Here is a 25,802-nt window from a genome sequence, read left to right as displayed (position 1 = left end):
GTGTTGTCTCTTGACAGCCTACGATTCCCAGCGTGCATGGCGGCTGCTTATTCCTTGGGGACATTATGGACACCGAGTTACTGCCGGGATCTGTAGTTGTTTCGTATATCTTTAGGGGATTGGTTTCCTCTTATGGTGTCCGAGGATGGGCTCGAGAAAAAAAGCAGGAAATGCAGCAATTAAACAAAATTGTCCCCTCCGTCCGCCCGTACGGGGCCGAATTCCAGAGCGCGCGAAGGCGGAAGTGGTGGTGGCTGGCGCGGCCGGAAGTTCAGATCAGCTGATGGGGGAGGCGGCGCCGCAGCCACCTAGAGGCCCCGGCTGCCGAGAGCTTCGCCCGGGCCCTGAGTCTCGGAGACTGGCCACGATCCCCGTTTGCACCTCGCTGTTTGGCGAGGCTGGGTCCCGTATATTTTCCAGGCCTGAGATTTTCCCCCGGCACGGCCGCCCTGAGCGCCCCGGCCACCCCCAGCCCCGGCTCGCCCCTCAGGCCCCGGGCCTCCCCTCATTCCCCGGCCGGCGGCCCAGGCCCCGGATCCGCGGGGGGGGACCCGGCCCCGGGGGGTGCGGGTCCCATGGAGCTGATGTTCGCGGAGTGGGAGGACGGGGAGCGCTTCTCATTTGAGGATTCGGACCGCTTTGAGGAGGATTCGCTCTGTTCCTTCATCTCCGAGGCCGAGAGCCTCTGCCAGAACTGGCGGGGATGGCGCAAACAGTCAGCGGGGCCCAATTCTCCCACTGGCGGCGGTGGCGGAGGTGGCAGTGGCGGTACCAGAATGCGAGGTGAGGGTGGGCGGCAGTGGTGGGAAGCGTGGGGAGTAGGCAGGCCCTGCTCTGGCCTTGCTTGGGAGCTGTCCGGGACCGGGAGCTGTCCCAGGTTTAAAACGAACTTCAGGACTCCCTTTTCCGGCCCTCCTGGGGTGGCCGGCTTAAGGCAAGGCATTCTGGGGGCCTGGGCAGGCTCATTCCTTTCGGTCTTCTCGACACTAGCGTGTAGGTGTGCGCGCGCGCCTGTGCTTGTGTGTGTTGGAGGGATGGCAGAAAAAATCCTTGTTTGGATAGGATTAGTGACAGAAAGTAGATCTTTTGTCGTACCTTTGCTTTAGAACTGTGGTTAGGGAGGGACTCAGATTTCTAAGTTGGGAATACTTACAGTTCAGCACGAAACAAATCAAAGTAGAGAAGGGAATCTGGGCAGGGGCGAAAGTGTGTCCGGAAATACTGAAGAAGTGATGACTTGAAGTGTGTCATTGGAAAGTGCATTAGGATGTTCTTGCTTCAGGCTGATTATCTCCAATTCCTGCTGCACCAAGAGGATGGGGTCCCACCCAGAGGAAAGTGGAGGTGAACTGTACTGAGAGAGGAGATTCCATAGTCCATAGGTTTCTACCAGAGTGTCTCCTGGCTATAATGAACATCTGTCAGAGCCAACCAAGGCTGGGACCACTGGATTGGAGCCTTAGCTTTTCATCATTTGGGGTCTGTGAAAGAGTGAGGGTAATTGTCTCTGGGCTCTCCTTATAAAATACTTTCCCTGCTTTTTGCTGTGACTTTCTTTCATCTTTGGGTCTTTCAGTAAATAAACTGATTAGTGTGGAGAAGAATTCTATTTTTATTAAAGTGGGTGGAAGGAACAGTGATGGACAAGAGAAGCTTCACAAGCATCAAAACTCATCACATCCTTTCCCTGCCTTTCTCATGGTACAGTTTTTGTCCTAGGCTTCCATGGAGACTGAGTTTCTTCATCTTCCTTTTTTTAAGAAGTTAAGGGTGGGATTTGTGTCATTCTACTCTGGTCATTCCTATTCTTGTTTTCAGAACTGCCCAGCAGAGGTTTCTGGCATCCTTTTGGGAAAGAAAGAAATTTGCATGTGTCACTTTTTAGGAGTAGTAGTATTTAACTTTAATTGGAGAGAGCGCACCTGCCATGTGTGCATGCACACACACACACATACAGATCATGGGTAGTTTCACTATAGGTCTTCTGAAGGCCTCCCTGCTTCTTTCATATTTGCATGTGTGGGTAACCTTGGCATTTAGAGTGCCCTCACTTTGGGGTAATAATTGAAGTCATGGTGGCAAAGAGTTTCACTGAATTGGTATCTATCTAGACATGTTAAAATCTGGGAAAGCATGGCATTTCCACCCAGCCCCCCCCCTCTGCACCCCAGGCTACCCTCGTTGCTCACTTGTAAAAGAAGAGGTTTAGCATGATTGTTCTGTAAACCCACCACTTTTTTAATTAAAAAAAAAAAGCCTTTTTTTTTAAAAGGCTTCATTCAGCTCCATGATTTTCTGGTCTGTTTTCTAATCTGATTTGCAGTTTGGTGATGTACACACTCTGTTGTGTTAGCACTGCTTTTTTTTATTGAAACAGTGTGGAGAATCTTCTTGAGTAGTAACTCCATCTTACTCCAGATGATTCTGGGAGTAGCAGCTAGGTTCCCTTGGGATAATCTTTCTCCCTACTAGGCTTCCAGCATGGTTCAGGTGTGCCAAAGGCAAGCAAACACTCTTGCTTCTGGAGTTCCTCTCTTGACTCTTCTGGGCTTCTTCCTATCTTCCTTCCTTAGATGGGGTCCTGGAGTCAGCTAGAGAAAAAGGGATTGTAAAAAAACAGTCAGAGTGGAGAATGCCAGAGGAGATACATTAACAGTGTAAGATGAATCTAAAGTGCTCCTGATATAAGGGAAATTAGATGTGAGCCATGCAAGAGGGGTCACTTGCCAGGGTCTTGGAATACAGCTGCCTGGACAGCAGTTTCCTGGAATATCTCTGAGATCTTCTGTTCAGACTTTGGATAGCAGGCTGAGGGTTGGGGATTGTCCATCTCCCTTCTCCAGGTTAAGGCTAGTGAATTCTGGAAAGAGAGTTTCTTAGTTTTTCATCCAGGTCTCCACTTATTTCGTAGTGAAGGTGGGGCCCAAGATGTTGCACCAACATTGCTTCAAGTAATCCTGTTCCTTATTCATATTTCCTTCTGTTCACCCCACCCCAACCTTTGTTTCCAAAGATGGACTGGTGATTCCATTGGTGGAGCTGTCGGCAAAGCAGGTGGCATTTCATATCCCATTTGAAGTGGTAGAGAAAGTTTACCCCCCAGTGCCTGAGCAGCTACAGCTCCGAATTGCTTTTTGGAGCTTCCCTGAGAACGAAGAGGATATTCGGTGAGGTGGACAGGGGGAACTAAAGGACCAGTGGTGGGGAGTGGGATCCTAATATCCCATGCTGTCTGCTGGCTTCCCCCAGAACAAAGGAGATATTCTATTTGGGGCTGTGGTGAAAGGAAGACAAGGGGAGGAGGGGAGTGCCTGGGATTTTCCCCAAGAGGGTGTTACGCTGGGGAGAGAGCCCCGACATTGTGGTCTCTGTTGGAGTCTGTTGAAGGTTATTTGCTGAGTTGTGGCTATGTCTTCTTTTTCACCCTCAGGCTGTATTCTTGCCTGGCCAATGGCAGTGCAGACGAGTTCCAGCGAGGGGATCAGCTCTTCCGTATGAGGGCTGTGAAGGATCCATTGCAGATAGGTGAATCGAACATGCCCTGTGGCACCCCCTGTTCTTCCAGTCCCCTGTGTTCTGGAGTAAGGTCCTACTGCGAGAAGCTGGAGTAGGTTGTTTGGGTCTCTTTCCAACCATGTGTGGTCCAAAACTGCAGGACCAGGGTCAAGGATGGGGACCCATGTTTTGGCAGGTCTCCCTGACAATGTCCATATTTCTAACCAGGGTTCCACCTGAGTGCTACAGTGGTGCCTCCTCAGATGGTCCCCCCAAAAGGGGCCTACAACGTGGCCGTGATGTTCGATCGCTGCCGGGTCACTTCCTGCAGCTGTACCTGTGGGGCTGGAGCCAAATGGTGCACCCACGTCGTGGCACTCTGTCTCTTCCGCATCCACAATGTGAGGCCCTCCCAATTTATCCCATCCCTGTCCTATACTCTGTTCTCCCCTTCTCTGCTCTATGCCTGGCTACAGTATGAACCCCAGGGCCTTCCCTACTCTACCTATCTCTAGCTCCCAGTCCAGCAAGGTTTTTCTTAGGTTCCATAATTTCTCTCTGTGTCCCCTTCAGGCTTCTGCAGTCTGCCTGCGTGCCCCAGTCTCAGAGTCCCTGTCACGGCTACAGAGGGACCAGCTGCAGAAGTTTGCTCAGTACCTCATCAGTGAGCTCCCTCAGCAGGTGAGGGAGGTTGGCACACCCTGCCTGATTAACAGTAGCTGTAGATCTTTTAAAGCCTTCCTCCTGGACCCAGGCCTCCTTGGGGTTCATCTGTCTCTTGCTCTCTCTGCCTTTGTCCCTTTTCCCCTCAGATCCTCCCCACAGCTCAGCGTCTCCTGGATGAACTCCTCTCCTCCCAGTCAACAGCCATCAATACAGTGTGTGGAGCCCCAGGTAAGTGTGGTGGAAAAGACGTACAGTAGGAAGAAAGAAAGCTGGAAGTATAGAATAACATTTACTAAAAGCTTGCTGTTGACAGGCAAATCCAGGCCCCTATCTCTAGGTGACTGACTACCTATTGCCCCCAGACCCCACAGCAGGGCCCTCCGCCTCAGACCAGAGTACTTGGTATTTAGATGAGTCCACGCTCACCGACAACATCAAGAAGACACTCCACAAATTTTGTGGCCCCTCCCCTGTGGTGTTCAGGTAAACTGGATCTTTTCATACCTATATGTGGTGGAACTAATGCACCCCTCAGGCTGTTGACAGGTCTTTGTTCTATTAATACCCACATCTCTTTTTTTATTCCTACACTGGCTTAGTACAGAAGATGCTCACATGTTCACTTAGGTATCAGTGCATGATGATAATTTTATACAGCCACATGGTGATCTGCTCTTATCTAGCTAGAGCAAGAGTTGTTTTCTTCCTTTGGGAGATAGGGAAACTGAGGCAGAGAGGGAATTATGAATTTTTATCATGGTCATCCTATTTTTCCCATATTCTGTATTTTGGGTGAGGCACCTCTTTGTGTCAAAGCCCTGTTTCATTTGCTTTATTAACAGCCCCAACTTAGTGTCATCATTTTCTATTCTGCTACTTTTGCAGTGATGTAAATTCCATGTATCTGTCTTCCACGGAGCCTCCCGCCGCTGCTGAATGGGCATGTCTGCTACGCCCTCTGAGGGGCCGGGAACCAGAGGGTGTCTGGAACCTGCTTAGCATTGTGCGGGAGATGTTCAAGCGGAGGGACAGCAATGCTGCCCCCTTGTTGGAAATCCTCACTGACCAGTGCCTCACCTATGAGCAGGTAATCCTCTAGAGTTGGGGAACCCCATGCCTGTTCATTCTCTGCCTCCCTTAACTTCATTCCCCTTTTCTGACATGTACCCTGGTGAGGGTTACTCTGTCTTTCTCAGGGCTACTAGGTGCATCTCATAGCTCTCTTTGTTTCCAGATAACAGGTTGGTGGTATAGTGTGCGCACCTCAGCCTCCCACAGCAGCGCCAGTGGGCACACAGGCCGTAGCAATGGGCAGTCCGAGGTGGCAGCACATGCATGTGCCAGCATGTGTGACGAGATGGTCACACTGTGGAGGCTGGCTGTGTTGGACCCTGCACTCAGTCCCCAGCGGTGAGTCTTTTTCCCTGGCTTACCACAGCACTGAGAGTGGGCCAGCCCAGGACACACCAAGCCCATATCTCCTTGTACACTCACAGACATACCATTATCTTGGTCTGGGGAAGTGAGGGTACTGAGCACTTAAGAGTTACCAGTGGTTTATGGGTCCGTTTTCTAAGAGACTTCCTTCCCTCCCCTAAATAGTACCCACTTTATACAGTTTCTTGAGTTTGGGACTGATGTCTGTGGGATTGGCTCAGGAACTGCTTCCTTGTATCCTTTCCACATGGCCTGATTCCCAGAGTATATGCCTTCTCCATTACCTCCTTCCCCTTCTCAGCGCAGAGAGTAGCCTCCCAACAGCCTCCTGCCCCTTGTTCCAACAGCCGCCGGGAATTGTGTGCACAGCTGCGCCAGTGGCAACTGAAGGTGATTGAGAATGTGAAGCGGGGGCAGCACAAGAAGACATTGGAGCGGCTCTTTCCTGGCTTCCGGCCAGCGGTGGAAGCTTGCTACTTTAACTGGGAAGAGGCCTACCCACTTCCTGGTGTCACCTACAGTGGCACTGATCGGAAGCTGGCACTGTGCTGGGCCCGGGCCCTGCCGCCTCGACCAGGCACTTCCCGCTCAGGGGGCCTGGAGGAATCCAGGGACCGGCCCCGACCTCTTCCTACTGAGCCAGCTGTGCGGCCCAAAGAGCCTGGGGCCAAGCGCAAGGGATTGGGTGAGGGGGTTCCCTCGTCACAGCGGGGTCCCCGCCGCCTCTCAACTGAGGGGGTAGAAAAAGCCCTGCATAAGATGGGTTCAGGTGGGGGCAAAGCCAAGGCACTGGGCGGGGCTGGCAGTGGGGGCAAGGGCTCAGCAGGCGGCGGGAGCAAGCGACGGCTGAGCAGTGAAGACAGTTCCTTGGAACCAGATCTAGCAGAGATGAGCCTGGATGACAGCAGCTTGGCCCTGGGTGCTGAGGCCAGCACCTTTGGTGGATTCCCTGAGAGCCCTCCACCCTGCCCTACTCCTGGTGGCCCCCGAGGCCCTTCTACCTTCCTCCCTGACCCCCCAGATACCTATGAAGAAGATGGTGGTGTGTACTTCTCAGAGGGGCCTGAGCTTCCTACACCCTCTGCTCACCCCCCCGGTCTCCTACCCAGGGAGATCTGTACCCAGGATGACCTCCCTTCCACCGATGAGTGTGGCGATGGTCTCCCTAAGGCCAAAGAGGCAGCCCCTACAGTTGGAGAAGATGATGATGACTACCAGGCATATTATCTGAATGCCCAGGACGGGGCTGGGGGCGAGGAGGAGAAGGCGGAGGGTGGGGCTGGGGAAGAGCATGACCTATTTGCCGGACTGAAGCCACTGGAACAGGAGAGCCGCATGGAGGTGAGGGGACTCTGAGGGGGTAGAGTCAGGAGGGCTGGGTGCGCTTTAGCTATAGCTGGATGGGGCCATCTGGAGCATCAGGATGATTAGCATGACTAGTAGAATCCTGTAGCAGGCTCCTAACTGACTTCACTGTCTGCTGTATATTCTCTTCATTACTTCCATTCTACTGAGTTTTCTAAAATGTCTGATTGTGATACTCCCCTGCTAAAAACTCTTTGGTGGTTTCCTTTTGCCCATAAGATAAAAATGAAGGTCCTTAGTATGGCCTGTAACATTCCACTTGATCTGATCTTTGCTTCTCCAGCCTTTTCTAGTTACTTTGTCCCTTATTCTCCAGTCAGCTGAACCACTACTATAGTGTGCTATGCTTTCTCTAGCATCCACATTTTTGCACAGATTGGCCTTTCTGTGTGGAGTGCTTTTCCCTCACTTGCCTTAGCTCCTGCTCCTTCTTGAGGTCTCAGATCTTAGAACTCACTTCCTCCAGGAAGCCTTCCCTCATATTGCCCTTCACCCCACATCTTAGTGAGGTGTCCTACCCACCGATTCCCCTCTTAACCTTTCACGATAGTAGCCAACATTGTACTGGCTTGTGTGTTCATATGTCTTTCCCTCTAATTGAGATTTGAGTTCCTAAGATAGACCTAAGACCAGCACAGGGCCCAATATATAGCAAGTGCTCAAGGAATGTTTGCTGAGTGAGTGAGCACAGTGTCCTGCTCCTGGCAGTTGGGGCTTCAGTCTGTCTGGTGCCCATGTCCTCTCTCCAGGTATTATTTGCCTGTGCTGAGGCCCTGCATGCGCATGGCTACAGCAATGAGGCCTCCCGTCTCACCGTGGAGCTTGCCCAGGACCTGCTAGCCAACCCACCCGACCTCAAGGTAGAGCCGCCCCCTGCCAAGGTGAGAGAGACCCCTGTCCCCTCCCTTCCCCACCCCACCCTTGATCCTCTCCCGTGCCCTACCCCAAGTGAGAGCCTCCTTCTACCTCTGCCAAGATGAGTCAGACTCATCCGCCTGCCTCCCTGTGCTTCTCTCTCTAGGGCAAGAAGAACAAGGTATCCACAAGCCGTCAAACCTGGGTGGCTACCAACACTCTGACCAAGGCAGCCTTCTTGCTAACAGTGCTAAGTGAGCGTCCAGAGCACCACAACCTAGCCTTCCGAGTTGGCATGTTTGCTTTGGAGCTACAGCGGCCGCCAGCTTCTACCAAGGCCTTGGAGGTCAGAGGACCGATCTGAGCCTTGTATCTCATTTTTTAGAGCCTTGACCCTTGATCTCCATTGAGGTACTAGAGGTCTGAACTCCTTCTTGTGCTCCCAGGTGAAACTGGCATACCAGGAGTCTGAGGTAGCCGCCCTGCTCAAGAAGATCCCTCTGGGGCCGAGTGAGATGAGCACCATGCGGTGCCGGGCAGAGGAGCTCCGGGAAGGGACACTCTGTGACTATCGGCCTGTGTTGCCCCTCATGCTGGCCAGTTTCATCTTTGACGTTCTCTGTACTCCAGGTATGGTGCCTGGCTCTACAGCACGTGGGGAACTGGAGTAGGGGTAGCTTTCTCTAAGGAAAAACCAAGAGCCCCAAGGCTTTGAATCGCCTTTAGGACCCACCAGGTACCTTCATGGGTAGGTCTGGGATGATAAGGGTCTTGGTTTCCCTTTCATTCTTTCCTGTGACACTTCTTTCTGCCTCACTTATCCCAAATTTCATCCAGTGGTTTCTCCCACGGGTTCCCGGCCCCCAAGTCGCAACTGGAACAATGAGATGCCTGGGGATGAGGAGCTGGGATTTGAAGCAGCAGTTGCTGCCTTGGGTAAGTTTGTTCATGTCTTGAGCATGACTATAAGCAATGTCTGGCCCAGCACCTTGAAACATATGAGACATGGACCCTGTTTCTATAGGGAAAGCCAGGGTGACACATATGAGCCAACTAAGTACCTAGGAGATCTTCAAGAACTGAGGGGGGAAATTGTGTGCTTTGGGTATTGGGTATTGTAAAAAGGGCAGCAAACAAAAATCGAGGGAAAGGCCTCAGGGAGATGGTAGAATTTGGAATGTTGGTTAAAAGATCAGTAAGTTCTAAATAGGGAAACACCATGAATAAAGACATAGTGGTAGTCTAGTGTTCATGTGAGTGAAGAGCCCAATTTTCCTAAAGTAATGGGTACAAACTGAATAGGTAGAGTGGGCTAGATCATGAAGGTCTTGAAAAACAGAACAAGACTTTGGCAACTGGGACCTTCCTTAGGTTGGGCCAAGAGAACCCCTTACTTCACACTCTGGTGGCTGGGGAGGTCTTGCCTATTTTCTTTGCTGTCTTGGAAGTTATGGCTGTTCTCAGTTCCCACGAGGCCCCCTCCTTCTCACAGGCATGAAAACAACAGTGAGCGAGGCAGAGCATCCCCTCCTGTGTGAGGGCACACGTCGGGAGAAGGGTGACCTGGCACTGGCACTAATGATCACTTATAAGGATGACCAGGCTAAGCTCAAGAAGGTAAGGGACTGAAGTACCAGGCCTTTGACAGGCAGAGAGAACAATTTTGATGTCTCCTAAGAAATGAGAAAAGTGTTATTCTGACCATAGGTAGTAAGTGGGGAATCTTGGAGACACCTCATAAAGGAGAGACCAATGGTTCTTATAGGAGTGTGTGAGCTTGGGGTAGAAGGGAAGCAGAGACATAAAGTCACTGATTCATTCATTTCAGTATTTATCAAATTGCCTATATACTCAGCCCCTTTTTAAGTGTCATAGAGGACACTTAAGTAATGTAAGCCAGCCCCTATCTTCTAGATTATCTTATAGTTATACTTGGGGAAGGCTTCCTGGAAGAGGTAGAATTAGGTCGTTTAAAGGAGAAAAGAAGGTAATGGAAATTAGAGCTAAAGATGTATCCTGTCACTGTTTCTCTGGCCTCCAGATCTTAGACAAACTCTTGGACCGGGAGAGTCAGACCCATAAGCCACAGACACTGAGTTCGTTCTACTCATCTAGCCGCCCTGCCACAGCCAGCCAGAGGTCTCCTTCAAAGCACGGGGGTCCATCTGCCCCAGGGGCCCTGCAGCCTTTGACCTCAGGCTCTGCAGGGCCTGCTCAGCCAGGGAGTGTGGCAGGGGCTGGGCCAGGCCCCACTGAGGGCTTCACAGAGAAGAATGTGCCTGGTGAGGTGGGGGCACTGGGCAGGGGGGATGAACGGTATGGAACCATGTTGGGTCCCTTTTCCTGGACTCATCCCAGTGTCCTATTTTTCCCACCTAGAGAGTTCCCCACATTCCCCCTGTGAGGGACTCCCACCAGAAGCAGCTTTGGCTCTAAGGCCGGAAGGGAAGGTTCCAAGCCGCCTGGCACTTGGCAGTCGTGGAGGCTACAATGGTCGGGGCTGGGGGTCCCCAGGACGGCCTAAGAAGAAGCACACTGGTATGATAGCTCCTGGGATGGTATGGATGGAAGGGTATTCCTGAAGGCTGGAGTCTGATAGTTCTCATGACTTCTGGGACTGTCTTGTGTTGGGGAGTCAGGCATGGCCAGCATTGACAGCAGTGCCCCTGAAACAACGTCGGATAGTTCTCCCACCCTAAGCCGAAGGCCACTTCGAGGGGGCTGGGCCCCCACCTCCTGGGGTCGAGGACAGGACAGTGACAGCATTAGCAGCTCTTCCTCCGACTCCCTGGGTTCCTCATCCTCCAGTGGAAGTCGCCGGGCCAGCGCCAGTGGAGGGGCCCGGGCCAAAACAGTTGAAGTTGGCAGGTCAGTGGGAATAAATATCCATCTCTGATTTGGCCCACCCTCAGAGCCACAACCCCAGTATAATCCACCCATTGTCCCCCAACGTCCTTACCTACTCTGGTCCTTCCTGATCTACCCAGATACCCATTACAAAGAAACCCCAATCCCCGTCCCTACACCATTGTCCCTTCAGGTACAAGGGCCGTCGCCCCGAGAGTCATGCCCCCCATGTACCCAATCAGCCGTCAGAGGCAGCTGCACACTTCTACTTCGAACTGGCGAAGACAGTGCTGATCAAGGCAGGGGGCAACAGCAGCACTTCCATTTTCACACATCCATCTTCCTCAGGGGGCCATCAGGGTCCTCACCGCAACCTGCACCTTTGCGCCTTCGAGATTGGGCTTTATGCCCTTGGCCTGCACAACTTTGTTTCTCCCAACTGGCTCTCACGTACCTATTCTTCCCATGTTTCCTGGATTACAGGTAAATCCAATGTCCTGATTTGGATATGGGAGGGGGATTAAATGATGAAGATGAGAGCGTTTATGAAGTTATTGTTGTGAAAGGAGAGATCCCATTCTCACTCCCCAGTGATGCCCATGCTAACCTCATTCTGGTCTTCTCTCCTTTTCCTGAAGGTCAGGCTATGGAGATTGGCAGCGCAGCCCTGACTATATTGGTAGAATGCTGGGATGGGCACCTGACGCCCCCTGAGGTTGCATCCCTGGCTGACAGGGCATCACGGGCACGAGACTCGAATATGGTGAGGGCAGCAGCAGAGCTAGCCCTAAGCTGCCTGCCTCATGCCCATGCATTGAACCCCAATGAGATCCAGCGGGCCCTGGTGCAGTGCAAGGAGCAGGTATTTCTACAGGCAATCTGGGAGCCATCTGGGTAGAGAGGTTGGGCATGGGGAAAGCTGAGGGCCCAGTTCTTGATTCCCATATCTTAGTGTTTGCAAGCTTTCACATCCATCTTTCCTTTTTACCTTACATATCCATTAATGTACTTTCATATCCATCTTTCCATTTCACCTTATAACTCTTATGTTAGGATTATTCCTATTTTGCAATAAAGAAATGGAGGCCATAGTTTAGGGATCAAGATAATCACCAATGGGATACTTAGAGAAGGCTTCAAGGAGATAGTTGATGGGATTTAGATGGGGGGGGGTATTTAATTAGTTTAGAACTGAGACTAAAATCTGGGTTTTCATTCCTACTGATCAATCAGCAAGTATTTGTTCAGTATTTGTGTGAAGCACTCACTGCTCACTAGCTCTGAGCATTCGCCCCAGCTTCTCTCATGCCTCCTTGGGAACCAGTCAACTCTGAGGGAGATGTTGGAATGTCATCTGAAACCATCCCTGGGATATATTAGGTGAAGCTCTTGCTCCTTAACCCTCTGTGCCCCTCCCTTCCAGGATAACCTGATGTTGGAGAAGGCCTGCATGGCAGTGGAAGAGGCGGCTAAGGGTGGGGGCGTGTACCCCGAAGTGTTGTTTGAGGTTGCTCACCAGTGGTTCTGGCTATATGAGCAAACAGCAGGTGGCTCATCCACAGCCCGTGAAGGGGCTACAAGCTGTAGTGTCAATGGGATCAGGGCAGCTGGGGAGGTTGGGCGGGGGCTGCCTGAGGGCAGGGGGGGCCCGGGGACTGAGCCAGTTACGGTGGCGGCAGCAGCAGTGACAGCAGCAGCCACAGTGGTGCCAGTCATCTCAGTGGGGTCCAGTTTATATCCTGGTCCAGGACTTGGGCATGGCCACTCCCCTGGCCTGCACCCCTATACTGCTCTACAGCCCCATCTGCCCTGCAGCCCTCAGTACCTCACCCACCCAGCTCACCCTGCCCACCCTATGCCTCATATACCCCGGCCTGCCGTCTTCCCCGTGCCCAGCTCTGCATACCCACAGGTGAGACCAGTATTCTGCTGGCAAGTGGGGCAAATGGGAGAACACTGGGAGTTCATGGGGGGTTGGAGTAGGGTACTGTGGGAAAATTATAGGCTGTTCAAGAGTCCTGGTGAGGTTGTGGGAGTTGGGGGACCCAGCCCAAATTAAGAAGTCTAGTTGTAGACAAAGTAGGAGAGACATACTAATATAACTTGGTATTTTCCTTTGCTTCTTCCCCCTGCCTCTAGGGTGTGCATCCTGCATTCCTGGGGGCTCAGTATCCTTACTCAGTGACTCCCCCCTCACTTGCTGCCACTGCTGTGTCTTTCCCCGTCCCTTCCATGGCACCCATCACAGTACATCCCTATCACACAGAGCCAGGGCTCCCACTGCCCACCAGTGTGGCCTGTGAGTTGTGGGGACAGGGAACAGGTGAATGGAGGGGAGGTATATTGGGCAGGGGAAGTGGGGAGGGAATCTTCTCTGCCCCTCTTTGGGCTCTGAGTTTCTCACATGGCTTTTATCCCACCCTCAGTGAGCAGTGTCCATCCAGCTTCCACGTTTCCAGCCATCCAGGGTGCCTCGCTGCCAGCCCTGACCACACAGCCCAGCCCTCTGGTGAGCGGCGGTTTTCCACCACCTGAGGAGGAGACTCACAGTCAGCCTGTCAACCCACACAGCTTACACCACCTGCACGCTGCCTACCGAGTTGGTGAGAGGGGGATTCCCTTTTTGTGCCCCTACCTGCAATTGTGCCAGAGGCTCTCCATGACTTCCCCACATCCAGTAGCATTTGTTTACTGTGTGGTCAGGTACCAGGGAAAGAGGGTGAAGAGGATGCATTCCTACCTTGGTCTCATCCTTCTCTCCCAGGAATGCTGGCGCTGGAGATGCTGGGTCGCCGGGCACACAATGACCACCCCAACAACTTTTCCCGCTCCCCCCCATACACTGATGATGTCAAATGGTTGCTGGGGCTGGCAGCAAAGCTGGGTAACACCTCCCCTCCCCAGGACCATTGCCCCCCCGACCCGCTCCCCCCACCTTCCTATCCCAGACCTCCTTCCTAGCTCTTGCTCAGAGTTGAGGCCTTGGTCGGGTATGTGTGCGTGCGCGGGGGGCAGGGGGTTAACTCAGCTCCTTGGGTGGAGGGAGGCTCTCTGCCAGGCCAGAGCTGAGAGATAAAAGTTGGGTCCCTAGGGCAGGGGTGGCCACCCCCGTCTCATGCCCCTCCCCCTGCCCCCCAGGAGTGAACTACGTGCACCAGTTCTGTGTGGGGGCAGCCAAGGGGGTGCTGAGCCCGTTTGTGCTGCAGGAGATCGTCATGGAGACGCTGCAGCGGCTGAGCCCCGCTCATGCCCACAACCACCTGCGTGCCCCGGCCTTCCACCAACTGGTGCAGCGCTGCCAGCAGGCATACATGCAGGTGACAACCTAGGAAGTATGCAGCAGGGTGGAGCACCTTCTGGGCAGTCATGGAACAGATCACCTAGCATGCAAGGGAGGAGGGGTCCCAGTTCTGTGCCTCGTGGCTCATCCTCTTCACGTCCTCCTCCAGTACATCCACCATCGCTTGATCCACCTGACCCCTGCCGACTACGACGACTTTGTGAATGCGATCCGCAGTGCCCGCAGCGCCTTCTGCCTGACGCCCATGGGCATGATGCAGTTCAACGACATCCTACAGAACCTCAAGCGCAGCAAACAGACCAAGGAGCTGTGGCAGCGGGTCTCACTCGAGATGACCACCTTCTCCCCTTGAGTCTGGCCCCCCTAGGGCCCTATACAGGGACGCAGGCCTGTGGCTATGGGGGTCCCGCACACAGGGGAAGTGAATCTTGGCTGGACAGATCATCCCCACTCAGTTCGCTGGTCACCCAGACGGGCAGCTGCTCATGGGCTGTAGCTTGGGGCCAAGATGTCTCAGACCCTAGAAGCCTAGGGTTGGGGGAGAGAACCCTGTTGGGGAGGGGGCGTTGGGTGGCCTCTGGTATTTATTTGGCATTTATAAATATATAAACTCCTTTTTTATTCTAGTCTGCCTGGGCTTCTCCCTTCTTTCTCTCCAGGTGCAGACGAACCTTGAACTGGGGAGAAAGAGCCTGATGCTTGCTGTATTCTAGGCTTTTCCCACCCCAGTGAGGCAGACAAAACAGAAAAATAAGGATGTTTATTAAGGACATTTCTAGCCCACAGCTAGGGCTCATACTTAGCTCTATGAGCCACTGTCCAGCCTCATCCCATTCAATGTGAATGACATTAGGGAGGCTGGGTCACAGGTAGATCTCGCTGCCTGATTAAAGGGCTCCCACAGCAAGGGGTCCCTCCCATCGACAGGTATAGAGAGATACACTGTTGGGGATGATGAGGGGAATCATTGGATTAATATTTTCCTCTGTACCCTACCTAGACCATTTCACTTCTCCCCACCTCCCAAGACCACTGGTGATAGGTGCCATGATGGGGGGCACCAAGGGAAGCCATATTACCAGAACCCAGACTTATGGGAAAAGGATGCCCTTCCCTTCTCACTCACCCCAGGCCTGGGGGCCACTGAGGTAGAAGAGGGGGTGGCCAGACCACTCTAATCTCCCTAGCAGGCCCTGCTCTGGGTTTGTTCCTTAGGGAATCAGGAGCCTTTTGCTAGTATAAAAGGCTGGGACATCAGCCCGTACTGGAATGCTGCAGTTCTTCCCGAAGCCAGGAGGGCACTGGCTGTCCAAGCCGACTCAGCAGCTTCGACAGCTCCAAATTGTGGTTCCGGAAAAAATCCGTAAGGAAAAGGCGGGACTATCAGGAGGAAAATGAGGACAGAAATTGTAAGGAATATGATATGGAATCAGATACTGGAGGTTGAGAGGGAAATCTTGTCCCAGGCATTTACTTACTTCAGAGTCCATATCTGGATACCTTCGGCCTTTACTCTTGCCTAGACAACGAGTCTTACCACTTTCAAGTCCCTGGCACCAGAATCCCTTATCCTCATCAAACCTGCTCAACAAGAAGAAGCCATTAGGTGGCAGAGAGAAAAGAAATCCAAGCCTCATAAATACACACCACCCCTCCCAGCTAACATGGATACATGTTAGATCTCGCTGCCTGATTAAAGGGCTTGTGAGACAGGAAAAATCCATGTCTCTTCCAATCTGCTTCCCCACTTCCCCAAAAGACTTCTCCCCAGGTCAGGCTCTCCCACCTGAGGGTCCGTGTGTAGTTCAGAAAGGGTGTGATACCCAGGAACTTCTGGATGCTCTCCATTGAGGCTGCTGGATTAGTACGCAGCTCCTGCCCATCCAGGATCAGTAACTAAAGAAACAGGGATGTGAATTCCTTAGAAGCTTCTGGGCTGAAGCCGCCACCCCCACCCCCACCCACACACACTGCCCTGTCTCCTCTCCTCTTCCCAGTGAAGGCTCCTGGGGGACTGTGTACCTGTCCAGAGGGATAGTAAGTCAGCCAGCGTTGTAGATGGGTGGAGTAGTAGCCAGGAATAAGACAGCGGTTCTGCAGAGAGCGAAGTGCCAGAGGGACGTGGGGGGAAGCTGAAACTACCTGGTAGAATGTATAGTTCAGAGCAACTGGGTCTCCACGTGCTCGCTGGTGCTGAAGGACAAGGAGTAGGAAAGGAAGGGATTGGTGATCTGACAGAATTATTCCATCCTTACTCCTGATCTGGTGATCAAACAGCATAGGTAGCTCTCCCAAGTTTAGTTTCCCTACCCTCATTCCTCTCTAGTAGTCACCACCTCCCTCCCGTAAGCAACAATATGCCATTGGCTTCAGGCAGACCTGGTACCAGGAATAGGCCCTGTCAGCAGGGTTAGTGAGCACAGTAATGATCTTGGCTCGTGGCAGGAGGGCAGCGCCCCGCCGTGGTACAACCTCTGAGTCAAAGTAGGTTGCACTTTTTTCAAATAGGAAGTCAGTGCTGGCATTGGAAGGGACAGGGAAGAAATCCATATACCTAGGAAGTAGCAAAAAGAAGGCAAATAAATTTGTGAAGAGTGAAGGGGTGAGGTATCTGCTGGTGGAAGCTGAATTGGTATTTTTGGGGAGAAAGTGAGTGCATTCCGAGGGGTCCTAGCTCACCAGTCAATTCCCTTGTGGTAATTAGGGCCGTTGAAGAACTGAATCTCCTCAAAGGTGCTGGGACTAGGGAAGCTGCTAGTCACAGCTGGGTGCAGGCTTAGGAAGAAGTGAATAGCTGTGGTCCCTAAATGAGAGACAAAGACCACATTATTGTAAAATGCCAGCTTGAAGGACTCCCCCACCCCCACCCCGATCCCCCACTCCAAACCAGAGTAAAAGAAGGAATGAACAAGAGAGGCCTAGGGAAGTGTTAACCACAGTAGTTCTCAACCTTCTCAACTGTGCATCAGTCACTTGCCAATCTTTAAAATTAAACTCCAACAGTGATTATGATGTACAACTAGGCTGAAGAATCAGTCTCTCAAGACAGGATTGATGATTGGGTGGGTATGAGAAGGGAATTCTTTGGCAAAAGAATCCTTTGAGTTTAAGGGAGGGCAAGAGAAATTGACTAAGGATGATTTACCTGTCTTCTGGGGCCCTACAATGAGGAACTTGGGAAGCCGATCACAGGTTTTCTCCTTGGACCAGATATCTTTGTGCCGCTTGTCATCACAGGGATTCTGAAGGGAAGGCCAAAGTATCAGATAAAGCCTCTTTTTCCCTCCAGCCTCTACACCCATCTTGTCTCTGGTTGCCTGAGCTCTATTCTTACCTGCCAAAGGGGACTTCGCTCCTGAGGGAAGAGCTGAAAGTACTTTTGTGCAAGAGGGATAGGAGGAAGGGTCTGCAGACGCAGTCGTGTCCAGCACTGGAGGAAGCGCACTAGGCTCTCAAACGTGTATAGGCCCAGCCGGTCATTTCCATAATTGGACAGATGGGTCATAAAGATGCTGATCTGTAAGGGGGTGCCTGCATGTCAGATTTGTAGAGCCTACCTTACCACAGAATGAGCCTTGGGTGAGCAAAAGCCCCTGCCTGCAAACACTTTGGCTCTCCAATCTTTAAGCCCTTCCTCTCAGCACCTTACCGGATTAAGCAGCACTGTCAAAAAGAGCTCTCCACCTCGGATGCTACGGTCCAGTTCACGGGAGCCTCCAGGATACTCATTGTAAAAGATTGTGTGAGTGAAGAGACCACAGGTCTGGCGGGGGAGTACCTGGAGGGGAAAGGGGAAAGAGGGATAGATGAAATTTAAAAGATAAAGTAAGAATTAGATAAGGACAAAAATCCTGAAGCCCTGGAATTCCCTTGGTTTGTAGAGGACTCAGCCTGAGATTATGGCAATAAAGCTCTTGTTATATGCTCTATGACTTTTTACTCCACAACAACCTATCAGTGGATGAAACTGGACTGGCAGGTGACTGGACATAGGTTGGAGGCTAAATTTGAGAAATTCATTCAAACTTGTATTGGGAGTCCCTTACCATAATACCATTGTGAATGAAGCCACGGCGGTAGCGGGCAGGGCGGAGATGGGGATACTCCTCAGTGCTGGTCACCTGGATGCTCCACACAGATTTCCAGGCCTCATAGAGCTGCGTGTGGATGGGATACACGCCCGAGTGGTGGGGGGCCACAGCATACCCCAGATCCGTGGGAATCCCATGTTCCTGGGAATGGCACAGACTCTCACCAGGACCTGGTGAGGTTTGGGGAGCAGAGGGTAAAGAGGGTGGGGATGCCTCCACAGAAAGACAAATGGAAAGGGTAAGGAAAGAGTATCCCATTAGGGGAAGGCTGCAAAGGAGGCATTGTCTTTGGGATAAAGTATGGGGAAAGGATCCAAGGGTCTCACCAGAGCAAACTGTTTGTTGAGCCTCATCTGGTCAGCCAGTACGGAGCGATTGTGGAACAGGTGTGGCTGCATGTGGCTCCACATATGGGGAAACCACCAGAAATCTTTGCGGTGTTTCAACAGCATGTCATCCCCTGCATCCTCCTCTTCTGTCCCTATGATCACATACTGACCACTGGTACCCACCCATGACCACAGCCAGACAGCCCCTGTGCTCTGTTTTGTTCTAAAACACTGACTACTCTCCATTCCTGGGACATTACTTACCCTACCCACCTAAGACTTTCTATTTGCCCCACTGCCAACCTGCCCTCCGGCCACCTGTTCTAACCTAAATTCATGCCCACTACTAGCTTTGCACAGAAGTCTGACCCCAAACCATGCTCATTTTCTCCAAATTGTCTGCCCAGGGAGATGGATAGTGAAGGGATAAACCAAACTAAGATTAATATGCTGAAGAAGCAGGAGAATAAGCTCACCAGTATGATAGAACTTGCCCGAGAAACCTAAGTTGAAGGTGAAGTTGGGAACCAAGGTTCTGAGTTTGTTCTGGGTGCTCAAAAGGGCCTAGGGAAGGAAGCAGGGACATGAGAAATCAGTAGAAAGCAGACCGAGCAGGAGAAAAATGAGAAGTACTGTCCTTCCTGCCTGAAAAAGGCAGGGAGTACCTATGACAAGTTTATAATCAAGAAGACTGACAGGACCAAAGCTGCAAACAGCTTCCAAGGAAAGAAATATGAGTGAGGAAAAAGAAAGACTGACCTCAACATCAGCCACCTTCATGCGGGTACCTTCCTTGCCTACAAAGATGTCATCGATGTCTACCAAGATGTAGCGGTCAAGGTCCAGGCAGAGGCGCTTGCCAGTGAGGTATGCAACTGCATCAACGAAGACAAGTTTGTGGAGCCAGAAAGAAAGGCCATGGCCAAAGAGCACACGCTGAATGCCATCATGCAGCCCCAGGTCCTGTACCACAGTGGGAAGTCGGGCCCGGCGAGGCATCGGTCCTGGCACAGGTGGCTCAACTGGCCGGAGGCTGGCAAGAAGCACTGGTTCATATGTGCTGTGATTGGATTGGAAGATGGTCCAGTCATTACCAGGCAGTGGCCCAGGCTCCAGGCGGCTGGGACGTGTAAGATGTAGTAAGGGGGCAGAAGGATTCACTTGGTAGTCCCGGAGCCCCAGGTTTGAGTGTAGAAAAAGGGGAAAGCCCTTGAGTTGGGCACTCAGTAGGCTGTGCTCATGGGCTCGGAAAAATCCAATGATGCCCACACCATACTCCACACAATACCGGTCAAGAAGTTCCCGACTCCAGGCATCCAGGTTGACATACTTCAGCAGGTTCTCATAAATGACCAAGATATAGCGGCCACGGGTATGATCAGTCAGTGTGGGCATGTCTCCTCGGCCAGGTGCCAGCTCAGTACTATAACGAAAACGACTAGACTCCAAAATGGCCACAATTTCCTGCCCTAACTGTGAGTATGCACTCTCTACAAACACAAGGACCACAGGTTCAGTTCGAGCTGTCTCTGGAGGCCTGGGGGGCCGAGGTGGAATTGGAAGCCGTGCAGGACCAGGGCCAGTTGCCCCACCACTGCTGCAGTCTCCCAAGGGCAGGGGCAAGGGTTCCTTGGCCTTGGGGCTGGTGGACACATAGTAAGCCAAGAAGCCCATGGAGCCCAAACTGAAAGCAATCAGCAACAGTATGAGGCGGTGCAGTTCCAGCTGCCGAGCTGGGCGTACCACCTTCCACAGCTGGAGCATGGCGGGGAAAGGGAAGCAAGGATGAGAACCACCTCAGGGGATGGGAGAGGTAGGAGCTCTATAGGCTGGGGTTCTCTTAGGAAGGTAGAAAGAGGGGAAAATAGGGGAAAGGGATTCCCTCAGTTCCCTGAAGAGGTGGAATCAAGTACCCTTAGTATAGGGTAGGGGAGGGAGAAGAGACAGCAGGGGGCAACCTAACAGAGTCCATTGGTCTCAGGTCACCATGGCACTCTGGCCCATGGCTTCAGGTTACAAATCCGGCCAGGCTACACCCTAGGCCCTGGATGAGCTCCTTCCATCAGAGGTCAGCAAAGTTCACAATCACTGTCCCCACTATCTGCAAGACAGAGAAATTCCTTGGTTACTTCTCCCCTTGAAACTGTTACTAATCTATCCACCACCACCGCAGCTGCCGCAATCTCTCTTACCTGCTGGTCACTGAATGATTTGTTATCCAAAACCAAGCTCCTACAGAAGAAGAACACAAGCTAAGTCCTGTATCTTGATCCACAGTTCATTCCCCTTCTTAGAATACTGTCCACATTCTCCTACCTAAGCTAGGCTCAGAGCTGGAACAAGTATACTCAAGGGCTGGAAGGGAACAAATCTACCATCAACAAGAGGCCAAACAACCCAGGAGGCTGGAAATGAATTCCCAGCCCCTGACTGAGCAGTTGGCCAGCCAGCCAGTGATCTGGTCTTTCTATAGAGGGATGGAAAGCCCCAGAAGTCTCGTGTACCAACGAAATATCAGATAAGAGGGAACTCATGAGTCTATTAATCTTTCCTATCAATCAATGCCAATATCACAGCCTAACAGTGCTAACGAATTTGCAGTCAGGTGGACACTACAGTGGGGGAATTTAAGCAGAGAGAGGCTGCTAGCCAATCATTTGATTAGCCTCAAAGCCCAAAACTTGGGTACTCATATCTAAAGCTTGTGAAAAGACATTCACCTCCTGCCCTTCACCTCACCTGTGCCAGCGTCAGGAGAGGAGAAACCAATGCAGTCCCAGAGCACGTCACATCACTGGAACCTGAGAAAAGCCAGAGAGCTAAATTCAGAGTCCCTCTCCGTCCACTTCAGTTCTCCTTTCTAACTAAGCCTAAGTTTTACTACTCCCCCATTCCTTAACAGTTCAGAGCGGTTTCTGAGCTAGCCTAGAGAGACATGAAAAATTCAGAGTTCTGTTACAAAAACAGAGCACTAAGTGGGGCTGGATGACACAGAGCAACAGGAGCTTAAGTGCCAAACAACAAAAGACAGAAAGAGTAACAACAGTATGGTAAGAAAATAGAGTTTTAAGGAGACTTAATTTGGAGACTTTTAAAAATTCTTTTTCTTAAAAAGACTGTTTCTGGAAGCTTTACTGCCACTCTCCCCGCGTTAGCCACCCCTAGGAAAGCCAGTTGCTGGTAATCCCTCTCTACTGTTTCCACCACCCCCACCACCCCCACCCCCCGCCCACCAATACATGCACATCTCAGAGGTGATTAGATAGAGAGTCCTTTAGAACTGAGAGATGATTTAAGAAAAGTCCACCTTTGGCCTGGGTAAAATTAACTGACAACAAGAAGAGAGCTAGGAGAAAGGATCAAAATGATGATGGGAAGGGGTGAATCCTAAGAATTAGAAGAAACTCTTTAGGGAAAACACAGTAGTGAGAAGTTACTGAGGTTAATGGATACTCAGAGTGTATTATTCATAATGTTAATAATAATAGTTAATATTTATTGAGAACCACTCTTCTAAGAGCTTTACATATATTTAATCCTCGAACCAGACCTATGAGGTAGGTACTATTATTATCCCCATTTCACATATGCGTAATTCGAGGCCCAGGAAAGCTTGGTAACTTGCCCAGGATCACAGCCGGTCAATGGAGGAAGTGGGATTCAAAGTCAGGCCTGTCAGGCTGCAGAACTTGTGCTCTTAAACATTGCATTTTAGCTTCATGCCTAGGAAAAGCAGCAATACCAAGCAATTCGAAGGAGGAACAACGCTGGGGGGTATGGGGAGATGAGTCCAGTTGAGAGGTTTTTGATGAGGAAAAAACCAAAGGGTCATCCAGGCTTGGGCTGGGACTAAGAATACTACTAGGGGTGGGTGAAGGCTGGGGGTGTGTGGGAGGAGGGGGTACCGACTGGGGACACCGGCAAGGCAGGCTGGGACGCCGGGAATCACTGATGAAAGGGCTATGTTGATGAGAAATATGAGATCACAGGTGGATATGAGGAGGGAACTGAATGTGGGGCACTAAAGGTGACGGGCAAGGGGCGCGCTGAGGAGCGTCTGGGATGATGACATCCAGGCAGGCACCGGGCACGGAGAGTCCCGAGGGGAGGAGGAAGCCCCGCAGTGAGGGGGCGAGCAAAGAACGATGGGCAGCCACGAGGGAGGCTAGTGGACAGGGCCGAGGGCGAGGGGCGCACTGGGCCGCACTGAGAGGCCGCCCGGGACGATCCTGCGGGTGGCTATGGTGGCAACCCCGAGGGGAAGTCTGTGAAGCGAGGATCTGAGGGCGGCCGTCTGTGGGGACCACACTCTGAGGTGGGGGTTCTCCTCAAGGGCGGCTCACCCAGCGGAGTGGGCGGCGTCTCCGCTGTCCCCGGGCTCCGCCGCGTCCCGGGGCTGCCCGGCTTCCCGGCTCTCCGGGCCTCCGGCCGCGTCGCGACGGCTCCGCCATATCCAGGCGAACGCTCGGTCGCAGCCGGGCCCAACCACCGCTCCCACCCGGGGGGGAGGCGGCGCGCCGCCGCTCTCGGCACCCGCTCGGGTCCTCGCCGACTCCAGCCCTGGCAGCCACGCGGCCGAGATGCTGGTAAGCCGAACGATCTCCCCTAGCTGTCAGGTAAGCCGCGGCCTGCGGGACCGCGGGCTCCCCGCCAGCCCGCAATGGGACACCCCGTCTCCCAGCCCAGTGGCACAGTCTGGCCAGCGTCGGCGCCGCGACTACCGGAGCAGGGGCGGGCCGAGGGTACGGGCTCGTCCACTCAGCCCTGCGGAGGGGGAGGGCGGGCCGGCCCACTGAGGGGCTGGGGGCGGGCCCTGATGCGGGCAGGGCGAGGCCCATCCCACTGCTTAATCCTTCCTCCCCACCCAACTCCTCAGTAGCCGGTGGACAGGTTGGAGACTGAAGAGTTTATGAGGAAATTTCATTCTAAAGTGGGCCCAGAAGTGGGCCCTTGTAACCCACGCTGCTAAAATCTAAGCCACTGGCTATTAGCCTCCAACAGTAGTAACACGATGGACTGTTTAAAGGTTATTTTATTAAATATCTTCAGTTCAAGGTTTCATTGTAACAAAGCTATGAAGGATCTACCAACATTCAGAACAAACACTATTTTTAAATTATTTCTATGTCATCATGCAAAAAATCTGCATCAAATGCCTTCCATTTCCTGTTTCAAAGGTGATTTTTTTTTAATAGTCTATTGTCTATAGATGCTGACATTAGCCCCAGAAGAGGAAAAAGAATGCTAAAGAGAAGTGGGGCTGGAGCAGCCTTATGAAGCTATGGGTCTCAAAGAACTCTAAGACCATTTGTCTTCAAGCCAGCAAATCCAAACCCTGTGGTGAAGGTGTCTGCGTGCTGGCACTGCAGGCTGCAGGGCAGGAAAGAGGTAAGGGCCCAGGGGCTGGGGCATGCATGAGGTGCTCCGAGGAGCTTGGCCAAATCCAAGCACCAGCACCGGTGAGTGTTCTTTCTTCTTGGCTGGCTCCAAGGTAAACCTGTAGCTTTGCCTTTTCCCCCGGCTCCTATGCCTCCTGAAGGTAGTCCCAGGAGCTGGGGTCTACACACCATTTCCCCCCAAAGTACAGATATCTTTGCAGACAACTCTGCATGGTTGTTTTGGGGAAGCCAAGGCCATGACCAATCGCTCCTCCATTATCGTCTCCTCTATCTGCTTATAGATCTTTCCTTCCTGGAATGGGACTCCTTGAGCACAGAGAAAGACAATGAATGTAGGGGCAGTAACTCTGGACACCTCTTTTGGGTGCATGCAGGTGGGAAGTGGGGTGATGCCCATGCAGATTGTCCAGCAGTAAGTTTATACTTTAGTTGGTCAGTAAAGAGGCCTCTTTAAAGAGTACATCTCCTCTTGCCAGAGCCATCAAGTCAATCTCAAAGCCAGGAAAAGAGATGGACGTGCAGCAAGGGACAAGTAAGAAGGGAGGCAGCCCAAAGGGCAGCCTGAATGCATAGAAACCACCACTTCTTATCCCACTGCCTCACTCCTCCCATCCCATAAGGGCACTTGGCAGAGGGCCGAGGCCCAGATGAGGGTCAGCACAGGGACCACCACCATGAAAAGTCAAGACAAAGATGGTCCAAATCAGTACAGAAACAGAACTGCCAAAAGCTGCAAGGGGGAGCCCTAATTAGGGCCTGGCTCTCTTCTTGCTAAATTATAAGAAAACATGAAGAAAAGTGGCAACCCCTTCCCCTTCCCAGCTGCAGGAATCAGGCCTCAATATTGGGGCCCACGTGCATTGTGCATCCTATAGAAATGGATGAGTGAGTGCATGTCAAACTAACACGAGGTTTCTCATCAGCTTCATGGCGGACACACTCTGCAGCACCAATTCTCTTCCCTCCTACACTAAATGGAACAGTACAGCAACATCCGGGCTCTCAGTCCCTAGGCCACTGCTTCTCAGGTGCCTCCGTAGCAGGCTGGGAGCTCTGCATTCTCTCCCAAGTAGGTCTGATGGCCACGGTGCTCTCTTCAGCCTCATTCTAGGTACCTATGCAACTTCTGAAGAAGTCCATCTCTAGGCCTGGGGCAGGCAGGCCACCTCAGGGTCTACAATCACGTCATGGCCCCAAAGCTCTGTCAGAGTTCTTGTCTGGTCCCCCTGAGTCCACGGGGGCCAGAAGCTGAGCTCCCCTCTTCAGAGCTGGTGGGTGACCCCGCTGCTCATGCCAGGATGGGCATCATACAAACTCCTGCCTTCTTGCCAGTCCAAGGGCTATCGGTGATTTTAAAACGCGTCATGGTATGGATTCCTTTTTTTTCTTAAACAATCTTTTTTCTTTTTTTTTTTTCTTAAATGTAAAAAACACCTCGGTACAGCAGAGACAGACATGAAGGGCGGGCGGGAGGGCTGCATGCAGGGGCGTGCATTGGCTGCTGCCGCTTTGTAATTTAATTGTTTTAAACCTCAGACGAACAGGACTGCCGCTGTCACTCAGGCCCTCCAGAGCCACTGGCTGCAAAGGTTCGACCTCCAGCTGGGATCTCTTAATGCCCCTGTCAAACAGGACAGAACGTGGGGACAGAACAGAGGAACAGAGGACAATAAGCATAACACAGATAAGTTCTAGGGACATTATCACGTGGCCAAGGCTACCTGAGAAGGTAGAGGATGAGGAAGAGCTAAAGTTGAAATATAACATTGCCTTACATTTGGTGAGCAATTACTAAGTGCAATTATTTAGCCTTCACAATAACTCAGTGAGGTAGGCACCATTCTTTCCCTCTTTTTGACAGTGAAGAAAACTGAGGCTTAGGGAGAGGGAGTAATCTGTCCAAGGTCACCCAATTTGGGTCAAGGAGCCCAACCCAAGCATAACTGACCTCAAAGCATAATTCATTACAACTATACTGCCAGCCTTTGCCGCCACTCTGGGATGGCCCACACCTCCA

General features: G+C 52.1%; 3 protein-coding genes across 24 annotated transcripts in view; 1 reads left to right on the top strand and 2 right to left on the bottom strand.

Annotated features, from left to right (window-relative positions):
• Positions 1 to 245: 245 nt before the first annotated feature.
• ZSWIM8 (zinc finger SWIM-type containing 8) lies at positions 246 to 14,592 on the top strand. 7 transcript variants are annotated; one of them, XM_077124890.1, is made up of 26 exons: positions 246 to 783; positions 3,014 to 3,167; positions 3,431 to 3,525; positions 3,724 to 3,896; positions 4,069 to 4,176; positions 4,308 to 4,389; positions 4,524 to 4,644; positions 5,047 to 5,248; positions 5,396 to 5,571; positions 5,946 to 6,939; positions 7,713 to 7,844; positions 7,985 to 8,164; positions 8,265 to 8,448; positions 8,656 to 8,754; positions 9,311 to 9,435; positions 9,860 to 10,100; positions 10,198 to 10,356; positions 10,458 to 10,686; positions 10,859 to 11,148; positions 11,304 to 11,527; positions 12,089 to 12,577; positions 12,805 to 12,964; positions 13,092 to 13,268; positions 13,430 to 13,549; positions 13,872 to 13,982; positions 14,115 to 14,592. In XM_077124890.1, exons 1-26 carry the CDS (start codon positions 576 to 578, stop codon positions 14,573 to 14,575), a joined length of 5,694 nt encoding a protein of 1,897 aa, XP_076981005.1. In that variant the 5' UTR covers positions 246 to 575; the 3' UTR covers positions 14,576 to 14,592. The 7 variants fall into 7 exon arrangements, with proteins under 7 accessions (XP_076981005.1, XP_076981004.1, XP_076981006.1 ...); XM_077124889.1 differs by having other exon boundaries at positions 12,805 to 12,988; XM_077124891.1 differs by having other exon boundaries at positions 12,805 to 12,988; positions 13,804 to 13,982; positions 14,115 to 14,430.
• A 119-nt stretch (positions 14,593 to 14,711) lies between these two features.
• Positions 14,712 to 23,064, bottom strand: NDST2 (N-deacetylase and N-sulfotransferase 2). Of its 3 annotated transcripts, XM_077124896.1 has the most exons (17): positions 22,730 to 23,064; positions 22,012 to 22,109; positions 21,126 to 21,187; positions 20,579 to 20,618; positions 19,146 to 20,487; positions 18,863 to 18,950; positions 18,384 to 18,538; positions 18,013 to 18,198; positions 17,616 to 17,744; positions 17,301 to 17,483; positions 17,112 to 17,208; positions 16,646 to 16,769; positions 16,346 to 16,520; positions 15,989 to 16,159; positions 15,753 to 15,862; positions 15,445 to 15,547; positions 14,712 to 15,346 (listed from the first exon to the last, which is right to left on the bottom strand). In XM_077124896.1, exons 5-17 carry the CDS (start codon positions 20,148 to 20,150, stop codon positions 15,221 to 15,223), a joined length of 2,652 nt encoding a protein of 883 aa, XP_076981011.1. In that variant the 5' UTR covers positions 20,151 to 20,487; positions 20,579 to 20,618; positions 21,126 to 21,187; positions 22,012 to 22,109; positions 22,730 to 23,064; the 3' UTR covers positions 14,712 to 15,220. The 3 variants fall into 3 exon arrangements, with proteins under 3 accessions (XP_076981011.1, XP_076981012.1, XP_076981013.1); XM_077124897.1 differs by lacking the exons at positions 22,012 to 22,109; positions 22,730 to 23,064 and having other exon boundaries at positions 21,126 to 21,540; XM_077124898.1 differs by lacking the exons at positions 21,126 to 21,187; positions 22,012 to 22,109; positions 22,730 to 23,064 and adding an exon at positions 20,703 to 21,092.
• Positions 23,065 to 23,352: 288 nt separating this feature from the next.
• The window catches only part of CAMK2G (calcium/calmodulin dependent protein kinase II gamma), a 55,559-nt gene continuing 53,109 nt past the window's right edge, over positions 23,353 to 25,802 (bottom strand). For 13 of the 14 annotated variants that reach the window (XM_077124887.1, XM_077124872.1, XM_077124878.1 and 10 more), the window contains one exon: positions 25,277 to 25,406. Coding sequence is in view for 1 of the 14 variants with exons in the window: in XM_077124888.1 (XP_076981003.1) it covers positions 25,345 to 25,406 (62 nt within the window). In the remaining 13 variants the exon portion in view is untranslated. Of the gene's footprint in view, positions 25,407 to 25,802 lie in introns of all 14 variants that reach the window. The other variant, XM_077124888.1, reaches the window with a different exon arrangement.

Source organism: Tamandua tetradactyla, chromosome 13, assembly GCF_023851605.1.
Source record: "Tamandua tetradactyla isolate mTamTet1 chromosome 13, mTamTet1.pri, whole genome shotgun sequence".
In the NCBI taxonomy this organism is placed as follows: Eukaryota; Metazoa; Chordata; class Mammalia; order Pilosa; family Myrmecophagidae; genus Tamandua; species Tamandua tetradactyla.
This window is presented reverse-complemented; position numbering and strand designations above follow the sequence as displayed.